The sequence below is a fragment of the Glycine soja genome, chromosome 4 (genome assembly GCF_004193775.1).
Source record: "Glycine soja cultivar W05 chromosome 4, ASM419377v2, whole genome shotgun sequence".
Classification (NCBI taxonomy): Eukaryota; Viridiplantae; Streptophyta; class Magnoliopsida; order Fabales; family Fabaceae; genus Glycine; species Glycine soja.
The window spans coordinates 6,086,207-6,101,925 of NC_041005.1; the positions used below are offsets into that span (position 1 = coordinate 6,086,207).

At 31.7% G+C, this 15,719-nt stretch overlaps 1 protein-coding gene and 1 long non-coding RNA gene across 3 annotated transcripts; both read right to left on the minus strand.

Annotated features, from left to right (window-relative positions):
- Positions 1–642: 642 nt before the first annotated feature.
- Positions 643–7,316, minus strand: LOC114409024 (potassium channel KAT3). Its single transcript, XM_028372298.1, has 13 exons — positions 7,133–7,316; positions 6,827–7,042; positions 6,522–6,683; positions 5,658–5,715; positions 5,226–5,543; positions 4,215–4,451; positions 4,010–4,108; positions 3,901–3,933; positions 3,044–3,229; positions 2,730–2,804; positions 1,851–1,917; positions 1,162–1,314; positions 643–876 (listed from the first exon to the last, which is right to left on the minus strand). The coding sequence occupies exons 1-13, from the start codon at positions 7,300–7,302 to the stop codon at positions 773–775; spliced, it is 1,878 nt and encodes a 625-aa protein (XP_028228099.1). The 5' UTR covers positions 7,303–7,316; the 3' UTR covers positions 643–772.
- Positions 7,317–8,591: 1,275 nt separating this feature from the next.
- On the minus strand, positions 8,592–13,880 carry LOC114408080. Of its 2 annotated transcripts, XR_003665805.1 has the most exons (6): positions 13,791–13,880; positions 13,433–13,576; positions 12,865–12,947; positions 12,659–12,774; positions 10,693–10,792; positions 8,592–9,229 (listed from the first exon to the last, which is right to left on the minus strand). It is a non-coding gene; the product is annotated as an uncharacterized LOC114408080 (long non-coding RNA). The 2 variants fall into 2 exon arrangements; XR_003665804.1 differs by having other exon boundaries at positions 13,433–13,877.
- Positions 13,881–15,719: the final 1,839 nt, after the last annotated feature.

The window sequence follows — 15,719 nt, forward strand, 5'->3', positions numbered from 1 at the left end:
GCCTTTCTTCTCTCATCTACGGTGAGCCATAACCATTTCTCTCATCTTCCGTTGTAATAATTCATCCGCATTCGTAAACCTTGAGATTTGACAATCGCTGCAATTGTTAAACCTAATTTTTTTATTCAAACCACGCGTGATGCAATGCGATTTTCTACTTGCAACGGACTAAACTGATTGCGTGTGTGCGTAATGTAATCTAATTCTAAGCAACGCATGTTCGATTGACTAACGAATTTCCTAATTGTGTGTGTTCGCTTCGATTTCTGATTATTCTGCTAATCCGTGCAGAGAAATCAAATGAAGTCCAAGGGTTCATGGAGAATATGTTTAGGACGATCACGTAAGCTACGGCCTAATCATCACTATTTATTTAATATCAAGATATTTTCCATTTTTCAGTGCAGTTACTATTTATTTATCACGATTTCATTGAGATCATCTTGTCCTCGTTACTCTAAACATCTAATTTGTCTCTCGTTTACAGTGAAATTAATCAAAATTCTGCAGTGGTAGAGGAGGAGATAGAGAAATGTAAAGGTTCTGGTCTGGAAAGGAAAAGAGCCTTAGATGAAGAGAAGGATAACTTTCAAAAAGCTGCTTATGCTGTTCTTGACATGCTGAACAGAGAGTAAAACGCTCTAGGTATCATTTACATATTTCATTTTTATACATTGCATCCCCATATCCTGTTTGGTTATGAAAATTGTCACCTGAAACGTTGACGTATCGAAAAGAGCAGCATCTAGTTAATCTCTGTTTGATTTGATCATTAGAGGATATATAACTCGTCATTCTCCCTTATCGTGCTTAGTTCTTCTACTTCTGAGCCGTCAGCCATAAGAATTTTGCTTCCTCTGTTTCCAAATTTTTTCTCTGCGTACAGAATTCTCCAATCAACTTAGTTATCTTATTATATTTGTTATTACCTCAATATGTTCAATTCTATGAATACAAGAGCGAAATTATAATAATATTATTGTCCAATAGATTTCTATTGCTGAACATAAATGAGCCCTTTCCGTGGAATGCGGCGGGCAAAGGAATTTTAGATTATACTGCGATTAGGTTATTTTCTGTTGTTGATGTCATTCAATCATGAAACCTCTGAGATTATTTTGGAGGCATGCGTGCATGTTGAATATGGCCAATTAGTCGTACCTGCAACGCTGAAAAGATCTTCTACCGAATTTGGGAGAAGTATGAGCTTTGGTGTTGTTTCGTTTCCCATTTTGTGTTCATTGGGATGGTGTCCGTGGATTTTAACTCTTACGGGGACTGGGCTTGACAGTGCTTTGGAATTTCCTGTTCTTCCTGCAATTAGTATCATGAGCCTAGTAATTTATGTAAGCAGTCATTTATCTCAGAAAATTTCTGTTAAAAATTGACGAATTCCATAGTATTTTCAATTTTGGACACAGTGATCAAGCAATCAAACCGAAGAAAGCAACCTAGGCGACCTTTCCATATCAAAAGGTTCCTGTTATATAGAGTTTGAATTTTTTGTCATATTGAATCGGTGCTGGTTTATTCGTAATGGAAATCTATCTAGTTTGCTACAAGAAGGAATGCTGTTTTTTATGCATGACCCAATATTGGTTACCAAGGGGGCAGGGGCAATCTTGCTTAGTGCGTACCTTGCTTCACATAACAAAACATTATAGTTTTAAAAAATTATAAATATTCTTAAGCAAAACGAATGTAATAGTTCTTGCTTCTAGGTTGCTGTTTTACAGAACCCCTGAGTGTCTAATGGTTCTTGTTTTTTAATGTCTCTACAGTGTCTACCCACTATAGATTAGACTGTTAAAATGTCTTATTGCTTTTACTAGACATAGGATTAAGGTTACCTTCTGTATATGGAGCTTCTTGATATCTTGAAACTTCTTCGTCTGTACCCTCATTTCGCGTTAAATGCTGCAAAAACCAGCGTTCATCATATATGAAGCTATTCATATATACGTACATAAGGAATGCTAGTAGCACATACATACATCCTTTACTATTTAGTGAATGCAAAATTCACTCAATAATAATGTGTCTGAAAAGGTATTTTAAAGAGTATGTTGTTGACATTTCTTATGTGTACATATCTAGCCAAAATTATAATAGAATTATTTCTGTGCCATAAATCTATTTTCTAGAGTGTAAACTAGATATCTAGGAATTCTTTATTTAGTCATTTACCGATCTTTGTATACATACATAATGCTAGAGATGTAATATAAAACTATTTTTGTGCTTTCACCTTAAGCTTTCTGGAGAATTGCCGAGTTAGTTCATGATTCATTATATAATCAAATCATCTCCACAGTACATACGTTCAATTTAAAGAAAGTGAGTATCCATGCATAATCAGGTAACCTGTCCTGTTTGGGAAAAACACAAAGGGAGGGTATTTGAGGGGAATTTTTCTATTTTTAGTAGGCTTTTCTTCTGCTCTTAATGTATCCACCGTCTCCTTTCTCAGAAACATGGTCCAAAGCAGGATATTCAAGATATTTGGGACTTTCAGTCAAAATTTTGTACTTGTGGCAGCCATCACTCTCTCATACGCAAACTGTATACAAGTTTGCGTAATTTTAGCTATGCGAATGCAACGTTTAATATCCAAGGAGTTTTGTGCAACCTTTTTTTTCTCCTATATTTGCGAATTTATAAAAGGTTTATGCTTCTCAATAGATCAGTAAGAAGTTTTAGTGGTTGAAATTCAAAGGTAAAAAAAATACCTCGTCATGAAAGTCACCCAGCAATTCTGTTACATATATTTCTTCTAGCACCTTGCCTTTGAGGCCCTTAAAATACTGAGAAGAGAAGAACCATCATTAGCTTGAATATGTATGGGCTTGTTGACATGTGAATTGAGATACTGATACAAAATTTGGATAAAGAGAATTCACATAGGATTTAGCAGTCATAATTTGTGGCTTGCAATGAAATTTGGTCAATTTTGAAGTGTGTAAGCTATTTAATTAGTTTTCAAACGGCAATGTGTGTATGGCTTCCTGTCTGTCTATCTTTATGTATGGGTGAAGTTTCAAACCTTAATAAAGTTGTAGATGATTGTCTTCCCATCATCACTAAATGGTTGCACCATCTGCTTGAAATGGTGATGATTGATTCGTATGACCTGGGAGAGTCCTCTACTTCTCACTGTAAAAGGTTGTGGAATATTAAACATCACGCCTATTTCTCCTGCCATGCCTCCAGATTCAAGTTTGAACAAAAACTGAAAAAACTTCTATGAGCTCAATCAAGCAATGTGAGAATTGTTATTAGCGCAGAAACATAGATACTTCTTTTAAATCTTTATTATTTCTTTCTCTTTATTAGTACTCTAAAATTTGTCTTGTTGCTACGCACACTTGAGTGTCTTGTTTCCCATTTCAAGCACCTCTTCGATTTATGTGTCTGATGAAGATGTTCTTTGGACACAGTAATGAGTTTAAACTTAATTTGATGTGTTTGCTTCAACAGGTTACTGGAAAGAGCTTGAAGATAAAAAAAACTCATTCTGTAAAGAAAACTTCAATCTTCAAAAATGACTTCTACCTCAGGTTAACACATTAGCTGTCAATGTCATGCAGTCTATGATATTCTTTTATTCTCTATAGTTTAGACGTCAGATGTTCTAACATCTAATGTGGATTCCCCGATTTCAGATCTAAATCAATTACAATTTTTTATCTTTAGTGCAAATGAGATTAATATTTTATCTTTATTTCCTCTTCAAAGTTTAAACCATTTTCTCCCACATGATACTTTGTAGAATTGTAGTGGTTTATGAGTTACTCTTTCCAAATCACTAGGTATCTAGGAGTTATTATTGTTACCCCTTTACTTTCTCATGATGATATTACTCATACCCTGAAATTAATTGCTTGGGAGATTTCATCTTACCTGTTCGGACCCATTCTTGTATATCAACACATCCTGCGGTTAGAATAGTTCAGTAAGTTAGATTAAGCCTTGTATAAGGGTAGGATTTGAATAAGGTATAGATGTTTACCAGTGACCCAGATACCAAAATGTAGAAATATGTTGGCATCTCATTTTGCAAGATAATGTCAACCTTAGATGGGTAGTATTCTGCTTTCGTTTCTGACACCTGTTTAATTCATGATGTCATTTTTAGTCACTGTTGAGATGTTTAGAGTCTTATTCAGTGCCACCTAAAAGACAAAAATAAAAGAAAATAAAGGAAAAAGCTTTACCAGCTGGGTGATAAAATCATCAGAGACTCCTTTAAATAAATATGTTGTTTCAACTATGTTTTGGAAAAGATGCCGAGCAATGCTGGATCTTATTGTTTTAGGTAGGTCTTGCAACACTTCTTGCTGTAACTCTGCAGTCTGAAATTTCAATTGCATGTGTGCCAACATTTGCTCCTTTAAGCCTTCCGGGAGTCTATATTTGTTTGCATATTGTAATATTTTGTTGAAAGCATCCCTCTGTGAAGCCTGGAGGGGAAACTTATTAGGTCTTGGTACACTCAGATAAGTTTTTTTAGGACCAGAAGTGCTCCGATGGGGGGTATTTTTGCCTAATCCAGGAAATTTTCTAATAAATTCTTGTCCAATTTTGGCTGGGTTAAGAGAGCAAGCTGTTTACAGTTTTCCTAAATGCTATTTGATAATAACAGGAAAATGTAAAACTGGAAAGTGGTAGGAGGTAAATACTAGATATATCTAGATGCATTTCCCATTTATTTTTCTTTTTACTTTCAACCTTCCTACCATCACTTATAACCAAGCATGTCTTAAGTTTCTACTTTCTAGAGTTGTTGCAAAGTGAAAGGTTTTGGGCATTTCACAATTTTTCTCTTTTATTAGAGCAAAGTATTTGGTTCAACATAATCTTAATGAAATAATTGCTTAATTTTAAAAAAGAAAATTGTAAGAGACCGGTAGAAATTAATTATTTCCTAAAAATATGATAAACCAAACAAATTAAATTAGATTTTTTTTTAGTACTAGGCATTGTAGCATGTGAGGTAAGCTTGTTTTACATATTCTCAATGGGAGAATGTCAGATGTCAACAAACTAAAATAAATAAATGTTTCGTGTAATTATAGCTTAATGTCACTGTGTTTTGTTATTGAAAAAAAAAAAGTGTCACCGATTTCTTCCTTTTTTAATTATCAAAAGCATGGTTATCTTCTGCTAGGTTTGATATGCTAGCGGTATCAAATGTAAACGACCATGGAGATTGTCATAAAATTTACCATGACAAAGTTTCGGACAGAGCTATGAACCAACAGATTTGTCATGTTTCCGATTATATATGAAGTGAGGCCGATGTTAAACAGCATGTATATAGTACTGAAAAGCTTCTCCGTTAAATTCACTGCATAGAAATCTCCATAGCCAACAGTGGTAAGGGTTGCAACAGACCAGTACATGGAATAAGTGTAACCCAACCCGACGCTCAAATCATTAAAATCCTCTGTTTTGTTTCCGATCCATGTGTTTTTGGGTGTTTTGTGCTGGACAGCCAACCAAAAATACGTGCAGCCTGCGAAGTGCATTGCAAATAGCGTAACCTGTGATTAACCAACGAAACGGGAAGCATGAACGAACCTACGTTAGCCAATTTGGTAGTTACATCTTACTTAATTGAACCTGTGCTCAAACAGAAGATTTAGTAATTTACTTACGCAAATAAGTTTGCAAAATCTTGTTGCTGAGTAGTTGATTCGTATGTCTTTTTCTAGCCTGGAAAACAGTTTGCACTTTCAGTCACAAATAGGAAAACCTGGTCAAAGCCATTGTTATTTAACCCTGTGGAATATACATGCATTATTTTTTTCAGTCACTATAAGACAATACGAAAGAGAAATAGGCGGTAATTTTGAGACTTTTTTTTTTATAATTAATTAATTTGAGTAAAAGCAGTGATAGAAAGAAGTAGAATAATTTGCAGAGGACTTAATGACTTAGCTTAAATGTAAGTTAGGTTATGTCAAGCTTAATTATTTGTTAAACGAGTCTGATATTATATTTATTAGTTTATTTAAAGACTTAGATCCTTTGCCTTACAAAAAAATTTAGGTTAATTAATTATTTAGAAGTAGGGTTATAAGTCTATTAAAAATCTTATTATAATTTACTTTTTAAATAGGTTTTTAAGTTAAATTATACTCTTAAAAAGGTTAAATTATATATATTTTGATTTTCTTGAGAAAAAAGTACGATATATATAGCATATGAATTATGTTAGTAATAACTCGTCAAACATGAATATTACAAATCTAAACTCTAAACTTGTACATATTTAGTCTTGAAATATGTTATAAAAAAACTTTTTCAAAATTTGAAAATTAGGTCGCGCATGCACTTAAGTGAACTGCTCTTATATTCCCAATTTTATTCTTGACAATAACTCTAATCAACTTACACACGCTCCTATTATATCTTCGTAATTTACACCCTTAACAAGGAAGAGGGATATTATTTAAGTGCGTATTGATTTTGGTTAGTTGCTTTTGCTCTCGTTCCGATTTCATTCTTTTTTAATGTACCTTGCGAAGAGTTCGCTAACACGCCTCAATCGCCATAGTCTAAGCATAATTAGGAAACCGGAGACCTCGCTTTTGGTTGGTTTGCCCGTCAAAATTTGGTGTATCTGCTCAAATGGAACAGTGGAGGCTAGATCCATGGTGAAGTGTAACTTTTTGACGTACCTGTTGAAGTGTAATCGTTAAAACTTTGATAAAAAAAGAAAAAGAAAAAGAAGAACAAAAACTCGATGCAGGAGTCTATATAAATCTAAAATTATTCAAGATTGTAAAATAATAAAATTTTCCTTTGGGCATGGCATACGCACCTGAGAGCAATCTTCTTATGGTCGTCAACGAGGAGATAGGTTGATGTATCCAAGTAAGCCACAAAAAAAGTAAGGATTATATCAACGGCAAAGAAGGCATCGACAAGGAGATCAACGGGCAACAGCGACCCAACTAGCAGTTCTCTGAAAGCTAGCTCGAATGGAGATGCCCATGCAGAGTACACTACCAATGCTACTAGGAACGTTTGCCACAATCTACATATAATATATCACAAATTGCAATTCCACATCGCAGTGTAATAATGCATATATAGATAAATTCAAATATCTACATTAAATACGTACTGATATCTACGGTCATAGGGAGCAATGACATATTTTCTTAGGTTCGACTTCAAGTAACCTTCAATATCAAAGATGGTGGTGCCAAATGCTGGAAAGAGGCTACTGGAAACCGACGCCGAGTTCGTTATTTCGTCGCTTGAGCGTCTTCTAACTAGAGATGACATCGACATTCGTAGAGCCACCATCACAAAATGGCTTCTTCAGAGAGAGAGAGAGAGAGATCAACACTTCTTGTTATCATCGCTGTTCTGTTTATGTACTTGCTGCACATATGCAAAAGGCAAGCCTTTGGCTTCTTGTTGTGAGGCTCCTAGACTATTACAATAATATTATACGAGGGAGGTGGCAGGGAGCTTTCGGACTCTTGATTATATATATGTACAACTGCAACTTAACGACATAATTAGGCACAATGATACATAACTTTGTATAAGGAGGGTGATCCAAGTATTTGTCCACATGCAGAACATATAGAAAACAAATACCCTCTGTGCTTGTTTGGTTACATGTATTGACTATAATTTGAGCAAAAGCTTCACTTTTAATAATTATCCATGATTTAAGAATGTTCATAAAACCTAACAGACCATGTCGACACAATTTTTTTCCTCTCTATTTAAACCACGTCTCTAAAATGATTTAATAACTAAATATTTACATTTTGGATGAGCATTTCATGGCGTAATGTTATGCATGTGGCTTTTGTTAGTCCTATGGCATTCATCTATATTTATTATTCTTTTCTTTTTCTGTAAGAAAAAAAATTAGGGGAAGAAGACGGAGCCCCAACTAAGGGTAGTTGTTCTAATAATCGCTCTGCGATTAAAAAAAGTAAAAGTTACTTATTAAAGCAATGTATTGATTGCGTATAATAAATAATTTGTTTGATGAAATATCTTAATGATACTACATAATCAAGATGTTGTCTAAAGATACGGTCAGAATATAAAGAAAACGAATGCTTACCCAAGTTTGCTGTGTGATTTATGTAAAACAAAAATTAAAATTTCATTTAATTTTTTATTACGAAATGTAAGATTAACAATTTGATTTGACGGTGATTCAGCTCTTCCAAGTTCCTAGTATTTTGGTTCACGATTTAGAAACCAAACAACAAAGGGATAAATATAAGGGAGAAATGCTTATTCTTACGAAAAACAATCGCACGAAGTCATGCACAAATGTTATTATTTGATTTACAACAAATTAACAATTTAACTTTTTCCTTTTTTATCTTTTAAATATCCAATGAAATGTGTACATGTATTTATCGCGCAAATTCGTGTGGTATATTTTCGTACGAAATAGCATAGCTCTAAAGATAATTGAATCGGCAGATCAGGCAAATATGATCCACCATACCTTTTGACTAATACCGTTGATTTATCCCTACTATGATTTATCGAGTGACACTCGTAAAATCGAATAAATGACATCTTTACAACAAATAACTTTGATAAAAAAAAAAACTTTCATACATTGAAAAATGCTCAAAATTCATGTACAAATGTTCTATTCTGAAAAAACATCAATATTTTGCTAAAAATTGTAGACTTCTCTTTTCCAATGCCGTATTAAAGAGTGACTTTCGTTGGCCGAAAGAGAGTCAATTCCATTGAGTGCTTAAGAACTTCACGTATCGTTGATGACATTCAGATGGTCCCAAATTCAGTGTTTGCATGAGATTCAAGGATAAAATTGCACCAATTTCTGCGTAGGGCATGTGATGATTTATTTCCACCAATCTTTCAAACCTGGCAACAGTAGCAGTGCCAAACATATGTTGGACCAACTTGGATCTTTGTATACCTCAAGATCAAGAAACCCACTTCAACAAAATCCAGGAACTGTGAAATCACTGAAACAAAATAAGATCTCTTGATTTTTATAATTAATACTTGATTCCCATTGCTTTTGGTTCTTTCCACTTCTCTTGAGAAATGGTTATGATCTTACTCCAGCTTTCTAGACATATATGTTGAATTAATAGACCAGATACACTTTGGACAATCAGATTCTTCTAGCAATAGGTTACATGTACTGAGCCAACCACTGCTAACACATATCAGGCACGGGAAGTGCATTTGTATGCAGCGCCTGCAAGAAGAATGGTAGTTAAGAGAAATTGAACATTTTATTAGCAAAAGTACATGTCTATTGAAAGTGGTAGCGATAGTAAAACACTATGTCAAGCTCACAAATGAGAAAAAGAAAATTTTTGAATTGTGAGGAGCAGGTGGTATTGATAACCCTAGGGCAAGTGATACCTAATAACAGGATCTGTAGGATCCATCAAAACAAAGAAGTGTATTTTTCTTAATTTTTCAATTAATAGCTCATTTGATGCACTATAGGAAGTTGGGAAACTCAATATGTCTAACAAAGAAGTGTATTTTTTTGTCTTTTGGTTAAGCCATCAACCACTTTCTTTTTTGGTCATGAAGGTCGAAGACCTAGAGAAGAGATTAGAAGAAAGATTTCAAGCACTGAATTTACTAGATATTGAATCTGGCATTAGGTTCTTTCCAAGGAGTTTTGAGGCATTTGCTCCTTCATCACTGAGAATTAGAGACAGGAATTTTCCTCAGGTGATTACTGATTAGATATTATACTTAAAAAACAAAAATCACTGTTAAATTTTTTTAAATGTAATATATGAAATCTTTGTAGAAACACAAGGAGAAGAGAGAAATACCAAAGCTTTTATAATGATATATAATATCGTGATGATTTTGGGCTTCCTATAATTGTAGTTAGACTAGCAACCGGGTGCAGTACAAGAGTAATACAACATAGAGATCAAATAACATATAACACGACATATTTATCATTTTTGAAGTAACATGTGGACCTCTTTCTTTCAGTTAAAAGATATTTTTTCATTTTTTGTACCGATAAGTTTGTCTCGAATTGCCCGTCCCCATCCAGAAAAAAGTATTTCCAACTTTTTCCTTTTGTGAGTGCATAACTTTTAACTTAAGAAAGACAGTATATCATCTAAACACATTCACAATAATCCATCCTAATTGTCAGTCAATCATGGTTTTCAAGTTCACAATTTGAGAAATGAACAAACATTATCTTTATTAACAGGGTAATTCAGTCAGAATAAGCTGTGAATAACAATGCCTATCCAAATTTGAGGTTCCCTGTAACATGCAGGAATCACAGATGGGAAACAAGGCCCCATATTAGATAATCCATGTGACACTACTCTCTTATAAGCTGCGTCTTGAGGTGACACAGATTAGGTTAATCAGAAAATCCAACTATTAAATTTCCAAGCAGATATATATTAACCCAAGCCTGGATACCAGATTTGTTATCATTAGAAAGGCATATGATTGCAGTAAAAAAAGAAGAAAGGTATATAATTCCCTAGTTTGAAGAAGTGCGTTTACGATATATAGAGCTTACAATCCTAGCTGCTATGCATTTGAAGGTTACGATTCAGTGTAAACCTCATTTGGCAGTTAATAGAGCTTATTAGTTAATTTTCCATTTGGAAAGTCATGAAAAATGAAAACAAAGGTGGAGGCTAAAATTGATAGAAAGTTAACCTGATGAGCAACATACTGAACATCAGCCACACTTCCACTCTATGATGCAATTTGAAATGTACTTTTTAAACGACCACAAATTACACAAGCAAGAACCTTCCTGCATGCCCAATTCAAAAATAAAATACACATGTTACAATGGTTGCTGAATAGCTGCAAGGAAAAAGCTATGGAGAAGGCACATGGCATCATGTATTGAGAGCATTGTAGCTACAAATTGATTGTCTAGTTCTTTTGAAAGATGGCAATAGATATAAGATATCCAAATTTTTGTACCTAAAATATTTTAGGGAATGAAGAATGATTTATAAAAATATCAAAGAATTTTTTTAAAAAATCCCAATTAACAACAAAAGAAAAATAGATAAAAGCCTTCACCCTTGGCTGCTAGTTAACATGTCTATCAGACGGTCTGGATGCTCTTTATGCTTATTGGCATAAATATTTATTGTAGCACCTAAGACCTGCCTCATTCAGAACGTTGAAAATTATAACTGTTTTACTGTCGGTGACGGACCTACACTATGGTCAGGGTGTGCACTTGCACCCCTCATTCTTTAAAATTCACTAATAAAATTTCTTTTAAATTAAAAATTGTAAATAAAATCTTATATTTTTGTATTTTATTTCATATACATTTATATAGTTGAATTCATTGATTTTATTTTTTATAATTTGCTCTCACTAACTTAGGATCTTGGGTCCACCACAATTTACTTTAATGTTGTGTGTTTTGGGTGATCAGACCAAGCCTTTATTTATAATAAGTAAATAGAATAAATATTGATTAAATAAAGATCAATCAAATAATGAGTAATAAGGATTAAATCACTAATTTCTCACTAATCATAAATAAGAGAATAATATGTAATCTAACAAAAATATTTCTTAAAGATGAGTTCTCTTGTAGACTTCCCCCTGTAACAGGACCAAGAATTACTAATAATAAACCATAAACTCAAGTGGTTAGAAAATGCACATTTTAATTGCCTTACTTGTTTTGACAATATAAAGCCCATGTCCATCTACGCTACAACCTCTTTGAAGCTACTTTATAGAGTCAAGTTTTACCATTACCAAAGCAATATAAAAAAAAAACTGGTGGTGTGACGGGCCATTGACACATTTACAGGGGTGGAAAGAATACGCCTAACAGCAGAAAAGGGCCGTTGGTTATGAGAGAATGCAAGGATAAAAAAGGGGACAATGATGGAAATAGGATGTCAGTTTTGTTATGTAGAAATTTTAAAAGGATAGGGGATTTGTTATGTGGAGGAGCTTATTAAACTTTTATTCAAGAGCTCTATATATAGAAATAGAACTAAAGTGTAACACAAAATTCAAATATTAACATTATCTTAATCTTAAAATCAAGCTGAACACATTCTAAATCTAAATGATAAGAATAATATCCTTATCTTTATATAAACTATCCTAAAATTTGAAATATAATAAAAAGTCCAAAAGCCTAAATTATTCAAAATTCAAATTATAGATATTTAGGCATATATTCTCAACCGGATGAAAGAGAGTGAAGAAATGGAAAAATTGATTAGATTAGAGAAATTACTAACCCTATGGAAGGTTAGCAAGAGGGAATTAGAGAATCATGGGCAGAATGATGTAGGGGAGGAGCTGAAATATGAGGGAGTCATCAAAGAATTTGGGAAAGAGGAAACCTTTGAGCAGGAGTATTGAAAAAAATCCACTTATAAGATAATGTCAAGATAAAATATATAAGGAAGACAATCTTCATCTTATGAGCTAGTTTTTGGGGTCAAGTTAAGTTCAAACTCACCTTCTAAGAAGGAAGAGTGACACTATGTCCAATATTTAATTCTTGTAGAATCAAATACATTTGCAAATAGTTCTAGTCATTTAACTTTTGAGCCACATTAAATCATTCAACTGAAATTAAAAAAGCTCTTTACGAGTAGTAGAGAAAACGAAAATATAATTAGATTACCTGATCCCAGTCATCGTCATCTATTGTGCCCTTGATGTTTCTAAAGAATTCTGTCAATTGGCTGCCTCTTTTTCTCTCAGCAAGAGATGCAGCAACACTGGCATATATATCAACAGCTGCAAGATACAATTAAAAAAACTAGCTAAGTATGCTGACAACACTTTGTGGAGCTAAAACCAGATTGTAAAGAGGAAAATCAATGTTACCAGGAAGATTGAATTCATAGATCAATAGGAATGCCAAATCAAAATTCTTCTCAACAAGAACCTCTGCAATTTTACACCTTCGTCTGAAATTTTAAAAACATCATGAGCATTTGTAATAATTGTCATTATAGAAAACCATGAAATAGAAATATTACATGTCACAACAACAGAACATTTGAATGCATGCAATATGGATAGTGGACAAATCCAAATAACATTCTACAGTCATTAAGAGCACTATAATGATGGTTGACCCTAAAATTATCAAATGACTTAAAAATTCTATATGAAAGTACAACATCAAAAGATACTTGAGATGGAAGATTAAATTATAAGTTGTTCTACAATCCATTTAAATTTTAAACAAAACTGTTTGTGTTTTAACCAAAACATCTTAGGTTAATGAACATATATTAAACACCAGAAAAATTAAAGTTTTCTTTCTGTCATACAAATCTATTAGTCTCTAATGTAATTAAGTTATAATATTGGTTTGGCATATTTTTCCTCAGAAATTAATTACTAAACCACTGAGATCTCAGTATTGGGTTTGGGTATATCCAATTACCTGGATTGATACCCGAGTAGAAAATTTTACAAGACCTTCCTCTGTAAGCTTTTTAGAGGCACTTTTCCCTCTAAGACCTTTTGTGACAACCTTAGTAGATTCCCCACCTTTGTGCCTTGCAAACAATCCTTCATCAAAGTGCATCTATATCAATAAGCAAAGAAACACAGAATTATTAACAAAGAATAACATAAGTTAAACAAAATTGTGATGATTGATATATATAATAAGGTGAATTAAATATATGTCTTCTTATGATTTGTTGCATTCTGTTTTTTTAATAATATCTACAAGTACAAGGATCTGAGGACGACAATTGAAGGCTTCTTTTATTTTTGTAAGTCAAATAACAAGGTACCCAAAACAGAGCATAGAGCATATAGAGAAGAAAAACACTCATAGAATTCAATATTCCTGCAGTTACAAGAATGCAACTTGAAGCAAAAAAAGTTTTTTTAGAAAAGCAAGCCAACTGTTATTGATATATTCAATAAAAATAACCATAAATATCTTGAGCATGCTCAAAAGTTACCATGCTACCCTTCCTTTTTAAAATCAAATTATGGACATACCTTGGCATGTTCCAAAGGTCTAATGGCTTCCTCTTGTGAAGAAGAATTCACAAACAACTGAATGCATAAGAGTCCAGCAGCAACATGGCCATTTTTTATTAATATTGTACATCATTAGAAAAATAAAAAAAATCTCCCTTGGAATTTTTTTAAAATGTTATAAGTTATAAAAAATTATATTCAAGACTGTCATTGTGGTTATGAAAATTTTCGTTCCATGCAGAAAATAAAAATTCCGCAAACAATATAGTTTTTATATATTTAATATGTATAAATAAATAAATTAATTATTTTTAGAATATCTAGTATAATATTAATATAATTACATTAAAATTGAGCAAAAAATTAATTATATTTTAAATTGAGCTCATTTTATCTTCAAAAATATTTAAATTTATTGAATTTTATTATTATTATTATTATAAATAATAATAATAATAGTGATGTAATACATATATGCAATGTATAAATTTAAAAGAAAAATAGTAAAAATAATTTTATAATAATTTAAATTTATTAAACTCCTGTCTTATCAAATTGAATTTTTAAGTATTATGTGATTTTTTAAATTAAGAATATTGATTATCAATTTTTTTCACGAAATTATTATTATGAAATATAATATATATCAAATATTATAATTTATTAAAATAACTAATCATAAATGTATGAGTTTTTTGGTAATGTGATATGAGTCTAGTTTTACAAAATATAATCATAATAATAATTCTGAAAAAATTCATAAGAATGATGTAAGTTATGAGAAAAAGCATGGTCAAATATTTATTTTTCATACCAAGTTTATTTTTCTTATATGAAAAGTATGAATTAAAAAAAAATCTAAAATTAATAAAGATGATTATATAATACTACATAGTTATTAAAATTTGTTTGTTTGTTTTATTTATTGTTGATGTAATGTTGATATATATGTTATAATTTTTAAATGCAATTACTATCAAAATTAAAAATTATTTTAAATTTGTTGAAATAGTGTATTTTTTATTAAATAGATGTAATTGTTAATTATTTTAAAATAAATTTTTCATGATTTTAAAAATATCTTTCATTGATGTATATATTAATTTTAATTTTATATGTTTTCTGAATGCATATTTATATATACTAGTGCATTAAAATTGTTATAGATATTTCTGATGCACCCATGTGTCTGCAATTTTACTATAATAAATTAGATATATTATAATTTATTTTATTACGTACTGATGTGAATATTAGTTTTAGTTTAATATTTCTTATTTAAACATTTAAATCTATATACATGTTTTTACTTGTGCCTTGACTATTTATGGTAATATGATAATTTAATATATTCAGTAAAAGAGTTGGGTTTATTGTATGCCTAAAGATATACATATATTTATCTAAACATGCAAATAAATCAATTTAAATGACATATTTAGATCAAATAGCGGAAATTAAATATATTACGAGCGTACCTCCCGCCATTGTGAATTGAACAGGAAGCGGCACGGTGACTACATATATATTTGCAAAGATATGGGTTGAATGTAAATGGAAAATGAACCAGATTCAAAATAACTAAATGTTCCAAAATAATAAAATAAAAAAAATTCCAAACATTAACATGTTTATATTTTACATTATTACTCTCTTATATATTAAATTCTTGAGTTGGTGTCAAAATAAAAATCCTTGAGTTTGATGTTAATTACACGTAAATTGTGTTATTG

Bases quoted from the DNA above. Each gene is read 5' to 3' on its own strand.
- LOC114409024 (XM_028372298.1), bottom strand. From the start codon at position 7,302: ATGTCGATGTCATCTCTAGTTAGAAGACGCTCAAGCGACGAAATAACG. The intron at 4,452-5,225 runs GTAAATTTTATG...CAGGCTTCACAG, and splicing joins CTGTCCGAAACTTTGTCATG to AGGGATGCTTTCAACAAAAT. The intron at 4,109-4,214 runs GTAAAGCTTTTT...TGAATTAAACAG, and splicing joins ATGATTTTATCACCCAGCTG to GTGTCAGAAACGAAAGCAGA.